Raw genomic sequence first — 16,559 nt, forward strand, 5'->3', positions numbered from 1 at the left:
TTAAATAAGGTCAAATACTTTATTATAGAGTACATGTGTCGCACAATAATGGGGATTAAAGCTGCAGTATATCTAATATTACTCTGTCATTTTTGGTTAGTCACAAAATAATGAATATCATTTGAGTGCATCAGATCTTTATTTTGCCGAAAAAGGTATCAACAAAAAACGTTGTTATTTATAAATTTCTTATGAAATTTCGATTTGATTAAACTTCAATTACTATGTATTTCTTGAGCTAAAACGGCATTCACAATAATAAAAGTAAATAATTACATGACGGTTAATATGGACTTAGACGAAAAAAAGTACATAATGGCATTTTCTAACTTTGATTTAAAACATTTAATATTCTTATTTGCGTTATAATAAGTGAATATACTATATATCACACGTTTGTTATCTGTCTCACTTTGATAAGAAATATATAGCATTTTCACTGAAAACAAACACATTTCCATTCTATTTAATGGCTTGTTATTGAAATCACAACGATTTGTGACTCTTTAACTTAAGCGCGAGAAATGGACGCATAAGAAATATAACGCACAGTTTTCAAAGAATACGAAAACGCTGCGAAAGCATATTCTATAGTCTATAGTTATATTTGCTGTATATTTTTTCAGTGTTAACGTAATGTTTCAAATTTTTATTTTGATATATATTTAAGGCAGACAAAGAAACAGTTAGCAAATCATTATTTATCACACTATGACTTATATTCTGAGAGATATATAAATCTAATTTCACGCATAAAACGGTTAGCATTGAATACATATACATATAGAAACGAACAGTAATAACTAGCAAAACAAATTTTACAGCATATGTGTAATAACCTATATTCACATCATTACCATACAATGAATTATGTAATAAGTTAGTTTCAACGTTATAGTGGCAGATTTAATTAATAATTCAAACAAAACTTTCTAGTATACGGTCGTTTTCATGACATTATAAAGTGCTTATTGCTTTAAGTATGATATCATTATTCAACAAAAATAGTGAAATATCTCATGCAGACATGTAATTCATTTAGGTATTGTTACTGTGGTTCAATGGCAGGAAAACGTCAAGTTTTACATAAGACGCTAAACCTTCAAGTTCAAACATAGTGCCACATACTCTTGTAGCGATACAAAACTATTTTTGTTGTGGTGCATCTACATTACAATGCAATGCACAAACACACACTATAGATTTTAGCAAATGTTCAATGTTCATATTTTTATATATTCCTTTTAATCAATATTGACCTCAGCCCCTTTCTATAGAATATTAAGATAAACAAGAGGGCCATGATGGCCCTGAGTCGCTCAGCAGAAACAACTGCTTTTCAGTGTTGGAATATCAATATATTCTAATATTAAATTTGAGCACAGAATATGTGTAATTTAATAACTCATGGCATTTCTTCAAATAATTATTTAAACTTTAAATAACAATTTGAAGAAATGCCATGAGTCTTGGGTATTTAAGCTTTAGCTTAAACGGGGCTAATTAAATTAATATGAGCAAACTTGATAAAAGACTACATAAGAATGCTAGAAAGGTTGGTGATCATCTATTAATTATTTCAGTAGGAAATGATGTTCGAATTTTTTTTTCTTTTTTTAGCTTTGGTGGCCCTTAAAAGGGGCTAATCAATTTATTATTAGCAAAATTGATAAAAGACTACCCAAGAATGCTACAGACAAAGTTTGGTGATAAACCATCAATTAGTTCTGAAGTAGAAGATGTTTAAAGATTTTTCTAATCAAATAAATATGAGCAACTTAATAAAAGACTACCCAATAATGTTGAGACAAAGTTCAGTGATCATCCATCAATTAGTTCTGTAGCAATAGACGTTTAAATGTATTTCTATTTTTAATTTTAGCGGCCCCTTAAAGGGGCCAATCAAAATAATATGAGCAAACTTGATAAAACACTACCCAAAAATGCTTCAGACAAAGATTTGTATTCATCCATCAATTAGTTCTGTAGCAATAGACATTTAAATGTATTTCTAATTTTAGCTTAAGATGCCCCTAAAAGGGACAAATCAAAATAATATTAGCAAACTTGATAAAAGACTACCCAAGAATGCTACAGACAAAGTTTGGTGATCATCCATCAATTAGTTCTCTAGAAATAGACATTTAAAGATATTTCTATTTTCCTAAAAGAGGCGAATCAAATTATTATGAGCAAACTTGATAAAACGCTATCCAAGAATGCTACAGACAAAGTTTGGTGATCATCCATCAATTAGTTCTGTAGGAGAAGATGTTTAAAGTTTTTTTTTCTATTTTTAGTCCTAGAGACCCCTAAAAGGGACCATTTAAAATAATATTAGCAAACTTGATAAAAGACTACCTAAGAATGCTACAGACAAAGTTAAGTGATCATCCATAAATTAGTTCTGTAGAAATAGACGTTTAAAGGTTTTTCTATTTTAAGCTTTAGCGGCCCCTTAAAGGGGCCAATCAAATTTATATGAGCAAACTTGATAAAAGACTACCCAAGAATACTATATACTAAGTTTAGTGATCATCCATCCATTAGTTCTGTATAAGAAGATGTTTAAAAGTTTGTTTCTATTTTTAGCCCTGGAGACCCATAAAAGGGGCCAATCAAATTAATATGAGCAAATTTGACAAAAGACTACCCAAGAATGCTACAGTCAAAGTTTGGTGATGATCCATCCATTAGTTCTGTAGGAGAAGACGTTTAAAGGTTTTTTTTCTATTTTTAGCCCTGCTGACCCCTAAAAGGGGCCAATTGGAATGACATGAGCAAATTCAAGTTTGACTGTCACAAGGATGCTACAGACCAAATTTGAAGTAAATCTGCTTAGTAGTTTCAAAGAAGAAGACGATTGTTGACGCATGACGACGGACGCCGGGACATTCCCCTTTGATACTTATAGCTCTCCCTGGGCCTTCGGCTCTTGTGAGCTAAAAAGCATGAAGAAATTCATTAACTTATTTAAAAAGTATAAAGCTATTAATATGCTGTCATTAGTTTACTATTTTTATTTTCTTTTTATAAGAAACAATTAAAACACCGCTATGACAGAAAAATATTTGAAGTTCTTGATGTCTGTCAATTGCGCATGTCCAGAATCATGTTGCTCCGGATAATTCTAGTCTGTTTAAATACATAATCCGTATGTGTTAAGTAAAATACTCTCTGTCGTAAAATCCTTTCGAGAATATACCATAAAAAGGAGGACAAATATAATTATACCCTTTTTTAAATTTTTCATAAGAATATTTTATGTGATACATCTTTATATTCTTTAAGAAGTTACATACCTTGTGAAATAAATTCTTAAATCCGAAAATTGGTATCAACACATATGAATTAAAGGTAAAGAGTCGTTTATTTTTCAAAACAGGTAGATATTCACTTCCTAATCCACTCATGCGTTATGCTAGTCAATAAGATTTTTAAACTACATGTTAAGTTACAATCCAAAGATGTAGATCATTTTCATTATTATCTATTTTTCCAATGTACTATAATACGCTGGTTTTATGCAGAATGCCGAAACATTTAAAACATTTACTTTTCAACATGAATCACAAAAAGCACTGTTTCATCACCTTTCCTTACTTTCTTCTTGTTATTTAAATGATGCTTGCTCTAAATTTAAACCAGCCTAAATTTAAAGCTGGTTTATAGTGTTAATTTATTTCCCAAAGTGTATGGCCATAATGTTATTGTAAAAAAATGGAAGTACTATTTCACTATTAGAACGTCGCCTCTTCCAAAGTAAAAAGAAAATGAGTTTTACCAAAAGATATATATGTTTCTGTTTTTCCTTTTTAACATCCGATATACATAAGATTAAACTCAATTTGATAAAGACCAACGATTTGTGGAATAATTCAGAGAGATATATGCATGGATCCGAGGGTACCTTAAATAATGATGATACAATAACTAATTTACGAATAAAAAATCTGAAAAAAACAACAATATTATAATCATTACAATATAAATAAAATACACCCCAAGGTGTATTTTTGTTTATTTTCCACTTCTCTTTGCCTTTTCAAGCTACGTTTAGTTCGTTTCGTCGTAATATTGCGGATTATGAAACGTGCAGTGTTATAAAGGTTATGTTTATGTGTTTATATTAAGAAATTAAACAAAGTCATTTTCGGCTTACATTTTTTCAGACACAATCCATCCGCTCATACAAAATGCGAGGAAAACAATTACGTACTTGATGTTAAAGAGATTCCGAAACAAATTGACGAAGATTAACCAGGTCTGTTGAAATACTTATGTTTTACATTCTATAATTATTTCTTTAATTACGAGGGTTGTCCAAAAAGTTCGTGCACTGCAGTTGTTGTCGTGAGAGTTTTTAATAAAAACAAATGAATTATATATCAATTGAAGGGGAAATCTGTCTCGAATAAGAAACGAAAAGAAAAAGCCGGCTAACCGGCGTGTCGTGTAAGAGAATGGTCATTAAGTTACCTTAGTAACGTAATACCGGCGCACGACAAAAATTGGGTTAGTTCATTACTGTAATTGTATTAATTGTTTGTTGCTTGTAAAGTGGTATTTGCTTTTTATTTTATAATTTGTTTTACTGTCAAAAGAGGAATGATTGATGCAAAGTATTTTGTAGTTTTTATTGTTCTTATGCAACGGACATGTAACATATCCCACCAGTGAACGAATATATTGGACAACCCTCGCCACATAGTCCGGTATTACTGACGAACGTCTACTTGACCGGCTGTCATCGTCTACTGACTCTAGCCCTTCTACAGAGCGTTTGTGCCATTAAAAAAACAAGCCTTCGTAACACGGATCTTGTCCCCGCTTGCCCTTTTAAGTTCTTTGTAGGTATCTGTTTGTGTGTTACCAATATTTGCACAACATTTAATGATCGTCCGTATTTCCAGACGTTTAGCGACTGACATTTTCACGTAATTACAATATTGACGACCTCACACAAATGTTTGTTTACGACCGTTACAGTAGGGCAAATGACGTCAAATTTTCTAGTGACGGTAGGAATACGTACACATTCTTTTCCCCGAATTTTAACGTTTATATGTAGTGTTTAAAGAATACCGCGCTGCATCAAAGTAATGAACTAACCCAATTTTTTGTCGTGCGCCGGTATTACGTTACCAAGGTAACTGTTTGACGGTTGGTTTTTACAACATGCCGGTTACACGTTTTTTTCTGTTGTTCTCTCAATTGAGACAGATCTCCCCTTCAAGTGATATATAATTAATGTTTTTCTATCAATAAATCTCACGACAATAACTGCAGTGCACGAATTTTTTGGACAGCCCTCGTATCCAACATCTTATAAAGTACATTAAGAAATTCAATTTTTCATGAAATGAATACAAAGAATGTGGAGAAGCATTACTTGTTTGGAGAAACATTTTTATACTGATTATTTTTCCACTTATTTTGTATCTCTTGTGTTATATACATGTATAATACTCCATTTAATGTCGTTTATTCCAGGTGTTATATACGCCAAACCTTTCAAACCAAAACAGGAAGCTGGCGGTGATGCCCGGAAAGAATATGACACTGCATATGACGGTGATCAAAATATACCTGCTATTGACAATGGCTATACTGCAGTAAACATAGGAACATCTGCCAATGAGAAAAGCAAGAGTTTTGAGGATTGTGATATTGCACACGATAACAATTGTAACAAACCGTTAAGTGGCAACGATGATTATGCTGTGGTAAACAAAGGTAAGTCGACTGTGAAAGAAAACGAATGTATTGAGGAAATGTACGATACAACACATGACAACAAAAAGAACAAACAACATTTTAATAGTAATAATGACTATGCGGTACTCAGTGTAACATCTGACAACACTGAATCAAAGCTGACACAACCAGATGATGTTTACGACTCTGCATAAGGAGGGAAACCCAAAACTTTGCATCGTCCAAGCAACGATACTGCTGTATTTAACTGCAACAATGGAAATAAACATGGGAATGACAAAGCAAATACAATGTATGATACTCAAAGCGATAAGAATAAAATGAGGCCAGTAACCAATGACTATGATTTTTGTGAACCAGATACTGACTAATCTTGACAAAAACATTATTTACATTATAAAATTATCATTACTACTTTATGCGTATTAATCGCAATGAAGTCTACATATTTAGCTTAACTATGCATTCGAATTTCGAAAGGTGTTGATTTGTGCTTTTTGATAAGTACATGCTAGGCTTATTTCAATACATTGTATGAGTTCACATTCTGTGATTACTTATAAACTATTCTAATGTAGTGTATGTTAGAAATGATTCAAGAATTAAACAATGGTTGCTTGGTCCTTATAGATATGTCAATAACGTTCATTTTAAGTGAATATTTTAGAGAGTATGCTTTTATTGAGTTATTTAAGTCTTTTCTTCCAATGTTCTAATATTCTACAGTCTGTGCATGTTTATTTTTTCCTAAAAATGAATCGATAATACACAATGTTATAAGCAGACGATTTTATAAGAAACAATGTTTTATAATTGTATCTATTAAAGATCATGAAGTGTGCTTGTTTAAACTAAGCTTTATAGAAACATCATTATTATTTTCTCTACTTGAATTATTGGCAAATGCCTGATTTACTAATTGATAATCTTTAAAATGCATAGTTTTACATTAAATTGTATTTCATGAGCTGTATAAACATTTTACTCTAATTTTGGAAGGGGAACTATTTTTCCATAAATAGCACTAAAAACCGGTATGTATTATATGATTGAATAAATGTTATTGTTTTTTTCTATCACGTATTATCGTAATGAATATAATTTAATTAAAAGGTGTGGATTATATCATTGTAGATCTTACATGTATGAAAACAAATTTGTAATGTCATTACTATTTACCTTGTTTGATGTCTTTGAAAGACAACGTAATGATTTAATGGTACATGTACATCTTTTATGCCCATAAAAAGTTTTTAAGATGCACACATAATAATGATGAAAATCCGTTAATTAGTAGCAAACTAGTGAATTATTTTCTTTATTTTGTTTTATATACCTGCATGTGCAAATATGTTAGAAATTGCATGTATATTGAATTATGATATACGATTGTCATAGATAATAAGCATAATATCTTACATAAATCGTTTTTAACCATCAGTACGAGTGTTTTGGTAATCTGTAAGACTCATTTTAAAGAATTTTAGCAGTAAGTAGAACAATAAGATTACAATTAAACGATTCATTACTATCACAGGTTTTACTTATTTCATAATAATTTTTGTATATATAGAGGATATAAATTTGTTTTGCATGTAAGATTGAAATATATTCATTTAGTTATGATATTCTTTTCATTCAGGCATTAAGAGATAGTCTGGCTTCAGTGAAAATTATATTTTATAAATTTCGCTAGTGGTTTATCAGAATATATTCATCTGATATATATCAGTAAAACACTGGAAAGCATGAAATAAATCTATATCTTTAATCATTCACAGCTACATATTACAATAAATCCGAATAATAAAATGTTACAATCTCTGGTCATTGTGTCTCAATCTATATTTAGATAGGGAAAATCCGATATACCCATTGAATATGATACTTCACCAAGCGTATATGGTTTAATTATAAATAATTATGTTTACTACTGTTTGGACCAATGCTAGATCTATTACAATTTAGTGCATGTGAAAAACAACCATATCAATAAACGTTTAAAAGTTTGTCAAATCTTACGTGTCATTTGGAGGTTTAAAATTTTTGATTGAATTAAAGAATAACATTTCCGGATCTTTTCTTTAAATTTAAAAAAATTTTTTATGTTAATGCTGCTTTAAAAGGTCTGGGGAGGGGACCGTAATTTTTTAAATTTTTCCCGTACCCTCCAAAAAACCTCAAAACAAACAAAACCCGTTAATTTTTAAACGTTTTTAAAAAAAACTTTTTTTGGGTTCCGTTTTGTTTAAAATTTAATTTAAACATTTAAAAGGGAAAAAAATTATGTCATAAGTCACCCGTTTTTGTCTCAAAGGGTACCACTGGAGATGAAGTTTAGATTTAGAACCCTCTTAAAAGCCTTGAAAAAAGGGTTAAAAGAGGGTTTAAAAGTAAACCCAAAAAAGGTTAAAACAATGGATTTAAACCCGAAATTTCGGAGCTTCAAAAATTACATGAGGGTTAAACACCGTGTGTGTTATAATGTCTTAAGTACCCTCTAAAAGGCATACACATATTGGTAATACAAGCTTTACTGTCTACACTGCTGCTATCCTCGTGTGTTTTATTGCAAAAAGAACACTCTTCAAAAGCTATCATATTGGTTTGTGTAACCTTTACTGTTTTTTTCGAGGCTATCAGCGTGTGTAGTTTTGCGATATAAATTATATAAAAGGCATTTTACCGAGGGTTGTGTGATATTTTATCTATTCCCTCAAGCTATCACCGTGGGTTTTATTGTGATACGAACATTCTACAAGGCTTATCGCCGTTTGTTTTGTGAGCTTTAAAGTATTCGCTAAGGATATCACAGTGCGTTTTATTGCAGTAATGTCCCTCTGAAAGGCCTATCATCGTGTATAAATTTTGAGTTCTTCTTACGCCTGTGCTAAGGAGCGTCGACGGTAACTTGCACTTTTCAGTACGCCTTTGGACAGACTCAATCAAACCTAGCCTGCAACATTTTACATTTTACCGTGTTGGGCTTTATTTAAGCATGTTTGCTTTCCTCTATTTTTTTGAGTTAGCTTAACTGTATGTTCTGGGACTAGACTATCATTGATGGTTTGACAAATATATAATATTTCTAAAATATCTTATCACCATGGGTTGTATGAGCTCTACAATATTTTCTGAGGCTATCACCGTGTGTTCTTTTCCGATTAAATTTCCTAAAATGTCCCATCACCGTGGGTTGTGTGAGCTTTACTGTCTGCTATCACTGTGTGATTGATTGCGATAAAAACTATCTAAAAGACATTTTAGCATGAATGTTGTGTTTCATGAGGCTTTCACCGTGGGTTTCCTTGCAATAAGAACCATACTTAAGGCCCACCATCGTGGATTCTGTGAGCCTTATAATATTCACCGAGGGTTCCATTGCGAAAAGAAGTATATAAGAGGTCCATAATCGTAAGTTCTGAGAGCTTTACTGTATTCCATGAAGCAATTAACGTGAGTTTCATTGTAATTAGATCCCTCTATAAGGTGCATCACCATTGATTGTGTGAGCCTTACTGTATTCCTTGAGGCTTTCACCGTGGGTTTAAATGCGACCATAACGCTTTTAAAGGGCTATAACTATGAGTAGATTGAGCTTAGCTGTATATATTGAAGCTATCATCGTTGGTTTATAAATAACTGCTATTCGAACCCTCTAAGAAGCCTATCACTGTTGGTTTTGTGAGATTAACAGTATTCGTTGAGGCTGTAACCTTGTGTTTGATTGCGATCTACAAGGTCTTTCACACTGGGTTTTGTCAAAGCTGTACCCTATTTCCTCAGGATATCACCGCTGTTTTTTTGCAATAAGAACTCTCTTAAAGACCTATCACCATGGGTTGTTTGAGCTTTTCTGCATATCTGTAATCTATCACCACGGGTTTCATTATGATAAGAACCCTCTGAAAAGTCTATCACCGTGGATTTTATTAGATAACCAATATTGTTTGAGACTATCACCTTGTGTTTGATTGAAATAAAAAACAACCGTGAGATTCATGCAGATGAGAAGCTATAAAAGGCTTAACGCCGTTTATTGTGAGAGCTTTACTGTGTTTGCATTGACTATCACCGCAGGTTTCATTACGATAGGAACCCTATAAAGGCTTATCTTCTTAGTTTGTGAGAGTTATCTCCCTTCACGGTGGCTATCGCTGTGGGTTTATTCCCGATCACCGTTGGTTTAGTGAGCTTTAAAGTATTTAATTAGGTAATCACCGTGTGTTACAATGTCATAAGTACCCTCTTAAAGGCATACAAATATGGGTAATGTGAGCTTTACTGTATTCCTCGGGGCTATCAGCGTTGGTTTCATAGCGATACGGACCCTATTATTGGCATGCCACCTTTTGATATTTGAGTTTACAGTATTTCCTGAGGCTATCACCGCGGGTTTCATTGCGAAAGAACGCTCTAAAAATAAACTTTCACAGTAGGTCATATGAGCTATACCATAAATTCTGTGGCTATTACCGTGGGTTTTATTACGTCAAGAACCCTCTAAAAGGCTTAGTACCATTGGGTGTGTGAGTTTTTCTTTGTTCAATGAGGCTAGTAACATGTGTTACATTGCGGTGAAAACGATCTAAAAGGACTATCACAGTTGTTTGTTTTAGGTTTTCTGTACTCCATCGGGCTATTCTTGCGGGTTTCATTGCGTTAAGACCCCTCTAAAAGCGTATCACATTGGGTTGTGTGAGCTTGTCTGTATTCCTTGAAGCTAACCCCGTGTGTTTCATTGTGGAATGTACTCTTTATAAAGCTTGTCATCGTTGGTTGCATTGACTTTATCTTATTTTCTAACGATATCACCGAGTGAATTTTTGCAAATAAAACCGCTTAAAGACCTATTACCATGGGTTGTGCGAGCCCTACAGTATTCGCTGAAGCTATCACCGTGCATGTTATTGCGGTAAGAACCCTCTAAAAGGCTATCACTGCGGGTTGTGTCTGCCTAACTGTATTCTCCGTGCCTATCGGCGTGGGTTTAATTGCGATGAAAACACCCTTAAATGCTTATGTTGTTGGTTATAAGAGTATATTCCCTGAGGCTATCATCGTGGGTTTTCTTGCGATTGGAAACATCTTAAAGGCCTATCACCGAAGGTTTAATAAGCTTAAATATATTCCCTGAGTCTATCGCCGTTGTTTGACTTATTAAATAAAAACCCTCTTACAGGCATATCATCGTGAGTTGTGTGAGCTTAGGCTTTCAACGTAGGTTAACTTGAGAAAATAACCCTCTAAAAGGCTTATCGCCGTGGGTTATGCTAGATTTACTGTATTTTTTGAGGTTATATCAGTTGATTTATCTAGATAAAAACCCTTATAAAGGCCGATCGCCGTGTTTCATCCTTTCCTTTTTATTCGTAAATATATATTTTATTTTCAGTTTTATACAAGAATATACAAAAATAACATTTTAATCAAGAAGCTGCAAGAGTTTATCCCATTATGTGTCATTATGTTAATTTGATATTTTAATTTATTTAATAAGTTTAGGTAATTTATATTTTTGTTAAAAATTGTTTGATATTAACCATGGATGATTTATATAATAAGTTGTAACACAAAATAGTGTTAACCAAATGAAAAATTTGATCGATCAGAAAACACATTGCTTTCAAATTTGCTACGATCTTTAAAATGTTTAAAGTTGCATAGTTAATAGAAACAAGTGCATACTCATATCACTTTAAGCATTAAAATATGTATTTTATTTATGGTGTAAAAATACTGTCTTCAGTTTCACTTGCGGAAATGCATCAATAGTAAAATCAAACGTTATTCAATAGTAAACCAAATTATTTAAACTACTAAAGGATTCATATGTCACAAACGTCTTCGTCTATATTAGCAGTTAGTTAAAATCTAGTGTTAACATAAACATCTTCTGGTGGTGATATCTGCTGATTTGTAGAGATCTGACTGTATGCTATCTCGTCACGTGAATTAAAATCTTCATATGCAACAGGAGAGCCGTCTTCATGTGTGATATCTTTATGAAATATAAAGAATTCTGAATTGTAATATCCATTTAACGCCCTTATAATAAAGCACACAATAAATTCATAAAAGGCACTACGTATTATGGTATTATTTCTATGTAGCAATTAAACTAATATTACATTTGACTAAGTTATTTAGAAGCACGACGTTTATGATGCTATCTCATGGAATAATTCTTAATTGTGTATACAGAAGTATAGAACATTATGTCTCAGTTATCTTGCTGAGATTCAGTTTTTATTTAAATATGAATGTATAGCAAAAAATGTGCCAACGATAAGTACTTTTTTAGTACTACTTTTCGAACGATATTTACCAGCAGCTTAAGTATTTTCTGTTTGTTTATTTCCAAACCTAAAAAAAAATAAAAGGAAAACAATTGGTAAACAATATTAAAAATGGTAATATTGCAAATTACAACAAATAACAGAAATGTGCCGGCAACTTCGCTTTTAAATCAGAATACAACGGAAAATATAATAAATTCAAATATTGTCATATCAAGATGAATTAAAAGCTTCAAACCTCCGCCTCCATGTTATGAAGGCAAATAAAGCTGCAACTGCAACAACACCACCAGCTAGAAATGAACCAAATATAGAACCTATAAGGGTGCCTTTGCTGTAGCATTCTCGCTCAAGAATTATTGCTAGAATAATATACATAATTAAAAATTAAAAATTGCTATTAACATTAAGACAAAAGTAATTGCTTTAACACAAAACATTCAGTTGATATCATAGAAAGTTTGGCTAAAGCGATAACTTTAATATGGAGAGCATGTGAAAAAGTTGAAGCCGTAATTTTATTGACAACAATAAACGCTGTAAACTTGCAAACGCTTGTTTCCATTGCATAAACTACTGAAAATAAGAATATTTGCTGCATTCGTATTTGTAAATTTACCTTCAAGACAGTTCGGCCCTTTAAATCCGTGTATACATCCGTACAAGCATTCCCCTGTTATTTTGTTGCAGGTAGTATTCACACATAGGGTGGTGCATTTGTTTTTACATTTATTGCCATAGATACCATCTCTGCAACCCAGTAAACAGCGTCCATTTATTTCATCACATACACGTTTGTCGTTACCGGGTAAACACGAAAAAGGACATAAAGTATCGCAAAACGATCCATAATAATTCATCACGCAACCTTCCAAACACTGCCCCGTTTTCCAGTCGCAGCTTCTATTGTTGCAAGTATCACTACATTGCTTCTCACAATAATCCCCGTAATTTGAAACGGATTTGCATCCATGTAAACAGGCTCCTGTATGTCTTGCACAATATGTACAGTTTGTGTCCGAAAAACATGTCAAACAGTTATCTGTGCAATTTAAATCACAAAAGGTTCCGTATAAACCAAACGAGCACATGTCACATTTACTACCGACAAAACCAAGTTTGCATCCTTTTTGACAGTATCCATTTCCTTTATTACATCTTCCATCGAAACAACCAACCGGACATCTGTACTGACAATATGATCCGTAATAAGCAGTGTTTATACACCATGAACATTCTGTACCTAATATACAGGACCCACAGTTAATAGGACACGCATTATTACATTCCTCACCATACATATTTCCCAAACAAGTATCACATTTACCTGTTGCAAATTTAGCCGATTTACAAGAACATTCTCCAGATGAAACTGAGCATGTATTGTTAACACAACCTTTTCCACATAGTAAGTTACATTTGTTGGTATAATAACCAGGTCGGCACTCTGTGCATTCATAACCATTTACACAGCTTTTGCAATTTTGTATACACTCATTTGTGCATCTCTCGCCAAAATATCCGGCAATACATCCGTCAACACAATCATAATTTGAATCACAGAACTGATGTCCATCACTGCAGCATACACATTCTTGACATGTTGGCATCGAAAATCCTTAAAAGACAACATTGACTTGATTAACTATAAACCAAATGATATCAACAAATCTTTTCTAACTATATATTTAACCATATTTTACAACTTTTCATATTTTATCATGAATGCTTTGCTGAAAAAGAAATGATTATGTTCATATATGTTTTAATTCTTATCTGCTTTGCATATGATGTTATCTTACCAGTTTGGAGTACAGTAAACAAAAACACCCAGAAAAGTCCTGCCATTGCGTTTTCAAAGGAATCTGCAAACAAATAAATTGAAAAGAAATGGATATGTATTTTTGTGGAATGTTCTTTTGCCAGTTCTCTCAAATATTTCTTTAAAGAAGAAAAGCATTTTTCAAAGTTAAAAGCATGAATCACTTCAACATTAACTCCAAAAAATTAAAAAATATATCAGTCACAAGCAATAACAAGCGTTAAAATGGTAAAAGAAAACTTTGAGCATGTTAATTTTGTAAGAATATGTTCTGCAAAACTGCAGTTTGAAATGATTTTAATAGAGCTGATCATTTCAATTTGTGTTTTACCTTTCTCTGGCGCAAGATTTGTAGCAACTGTCAAACCCCATAAGTAGTGAAATTGTATTTAAAAAAAAACTTATATTAATTACATAAGAATATTGTATATTTCATAATATTATACAATTAAAGGCATAACCAATTCAATACAAACTAAATAAACAACGTATACAGGATAAAAAGAAAAGAAACATCAAGTTTCTTTTTAATATAATGGTAATGATTTTAATAATAATAATCTAAATGGTATTGATTAAATTTTTTGATAAATTACTGATTCAACAAATATATGCACAGTGTGAATGTATAAACATATATTTTAATTACAAATATTATGTATTTTTAATTCATATTCACACGTCTTGACGAGTTAAAATATATTGAACTTAACAAGTCATTAAGAATATTTATAATCGATTTTACTTGATGCATATTAGCTAGTGTAAATGGCGGAAAATCCTGCTTAGTGAAGAGATATTATAGCGGTTTATAAACTTACCTCGCAAATGCACTTTATTGTCCATACACATCCATTTATACGGCAAAAATATGCTAAAAAGAATTTTTCTTGCACATATATAATGTATGTCTAATAATCTACCTTACAATGTTTCGAATGATAAAAAGTACCTGTAAAATAAATCTGTGGTCCTAATTATACAGTACCAGGTAGCTGGGGATTTTAATGAAAAACACATACTTCCTTTAAGTTTAAAAAATGTATCACTTCAACATTAAATCCAAAAATTTAATAATATATCACTTACTAGCAAAGACAAGTGCAATGGAAAACTTTGATCATGTTAATTTTGTAGGAAATGTTCTGCAAAACTGCAGTTTTGAATGATTTAATCATTACGCACGATTCTGAATAAACAAGAGCAAATAGAGGGCTGATTATTTCAATTCGTGTTTTCCTTTCTCTGGCACAAGATTTTTAGCAACCGTCAAACCCCATAAGGAGTGAAATTGTATTTAAAAAAATATTTATTACATAAAAATATTGTATATTACATAATATTATACAATTAAAGGCATAAGCAATTCAATACAAACTAATTAAACAACGTATACAGGATAAAAAGAAAAGAAACTTCAAGTTTCTTTTTAATATAATGGTAATGATTTTAATAATAATAATCTAAATGGTACTGATTAAAATGTTTGATTAATTACGGATTCAACAAATATATGCACAGTGTGAATGTATAAACATATAATTTAATTACAAATAGTATGTATTTTTAATTCATATTCACACGTCTTGATGCATCAATGCTTTCTATAATAGCTAGTGTAAATGGCGGAAAATCCTGCTAAGTGAAGAGATATTATTATAATAGCGGTTTATAAACTTACCTCGCAAATGCACTTTATTGTCCATACACATCCATTTATACGGCAAAAATTTGCTAATAAAGAATTTTTCTTGCACATTTATAATGTATATCTAATAATCTACCTTACAATGTTTCGAATGATAAAAAGTACCTGTTAAATAAATCTGTGATCCGAGAACAGATATTTACAGTCCTAATTATAGAATACCAGGTAGCTGGGGATTTTAGTGAAAAACACATACTTCCTTTTACATTCGTATATGAATCATACCGTCATGCCATCCTCTGCTGTCTAAATATATAATTAAATTATCAATTCTTTACGTTTTAACTGTAAAAGTACGAACATTATAGATATCGTTAAATGTTTCATTTAGGAACCATAATAGTCCGTTTTTTATTCAATGTTGCCAAGGAAAGTTCTGTTTTTTTTTATTCTAATGTTTACAAATTCTACTCTCGTTAAAAGTAAATTTTTGTGTTCTTAGATATATTTTGTCAATTTTCGTGGGAAAGTTAAGTGGTCATGACTTGATAATGTGTAACTCGAACAATATTATTCGCACATCGATTTGCCATCGATACTTATTTTTACACTTCTTAATTGCAAATGCTTCATTTCTTGCTATATAACATTCAAAATTAATCTTTTCTTCTTTCGCTGTAATTCTCATATGGCGCTTTTTAACTTTACTGGTGGAGGAAAGCTTAAGATGCCCATCCGCGCATTATTTCCCACACAAACTGGCATCTGTGTATAACCACCGATGTTCCGTTAGCTAGTTTGATAGCTTCCTCACATGAAACAAAATGCAAAATACCTGGAGGAATACGGAACAACAACCACGAAGGGCAAGTGATTTGATATCAATGACACTAACCACTCGGCAACGGACGCCCCATCCAAAATTAAACATGAAATGCTTAGTTTTGTGGACATTACAGTTGCTTGATTGTATATATTAATTCACTACTCTATAAATCTAAATTATCTCGAATTTCACTTACAAATATTTTTAAAATGGTTGAAAGCAATGCAATAAGGAAATTGTAGTAAA

The 16,559-nt window shown here is 31.9% G+C and overlaps 1 protein-coding gene across 1 annotated transcript in view; it reads right to left on the minus strand.

Annotated features, from left to right (window-relative positions):
* Nucleotides 1–16,440, minus strand: part of LOC132724418 (multiple epidermal growth factor-like domains protein 6) — a 37,517-nt gene extending 21,077 nt beyond the window's left edge. The window contains exons 1-5 of the mRNA XM_060709280.1: nucleotides 15,521–16,440; nucleotides 13,820–13,882; nucleotides 12,637–13,635; nucleotides 12,256–12,379; nucleotides 11,604–11,766 (exon numbers count right to left, since the gene is read on the minus strand). Of these exons, the coding sequence (XP_060565263.1) occupies nucleotides 11,604–11,766; nucleotides 12,256–12,379; nucleotides 12,637–13,635; nucleotides 13,820–13,882; nucleotides 15,521–15,551 (1,380 nt within the window). The 5' untranslated portion in view covers nucleotides 15,552–16,440. The remainder of the gene's footprint in view (nucleotides 1–11,603; nucleotides 11,767–12,255; nucleotides 12,380–12,636; nucleotides 13,636–13,819; nucleotides 13,883–15,520) is intronic.
* Between the last annotated feature and the right edge of the window lie 119 nt (nucleotides 16,441–16,559).

This window comes from Ruditapes philippinarum, unplaced genomic scaffold, assembly GCF_026571515.1.
Source record: "Ruditapes philippinarum isolate M1 unplaced genomic scaffold, ASM2657151v2 ctg4572_1_1_1_1, whole genome shotgun sequence".
NCBI lineage: Eukaryota > Metazoa > Mollusca > Bivalvia > Venerida > Veneridae > Ruditapes > Ruditapes philippinarum.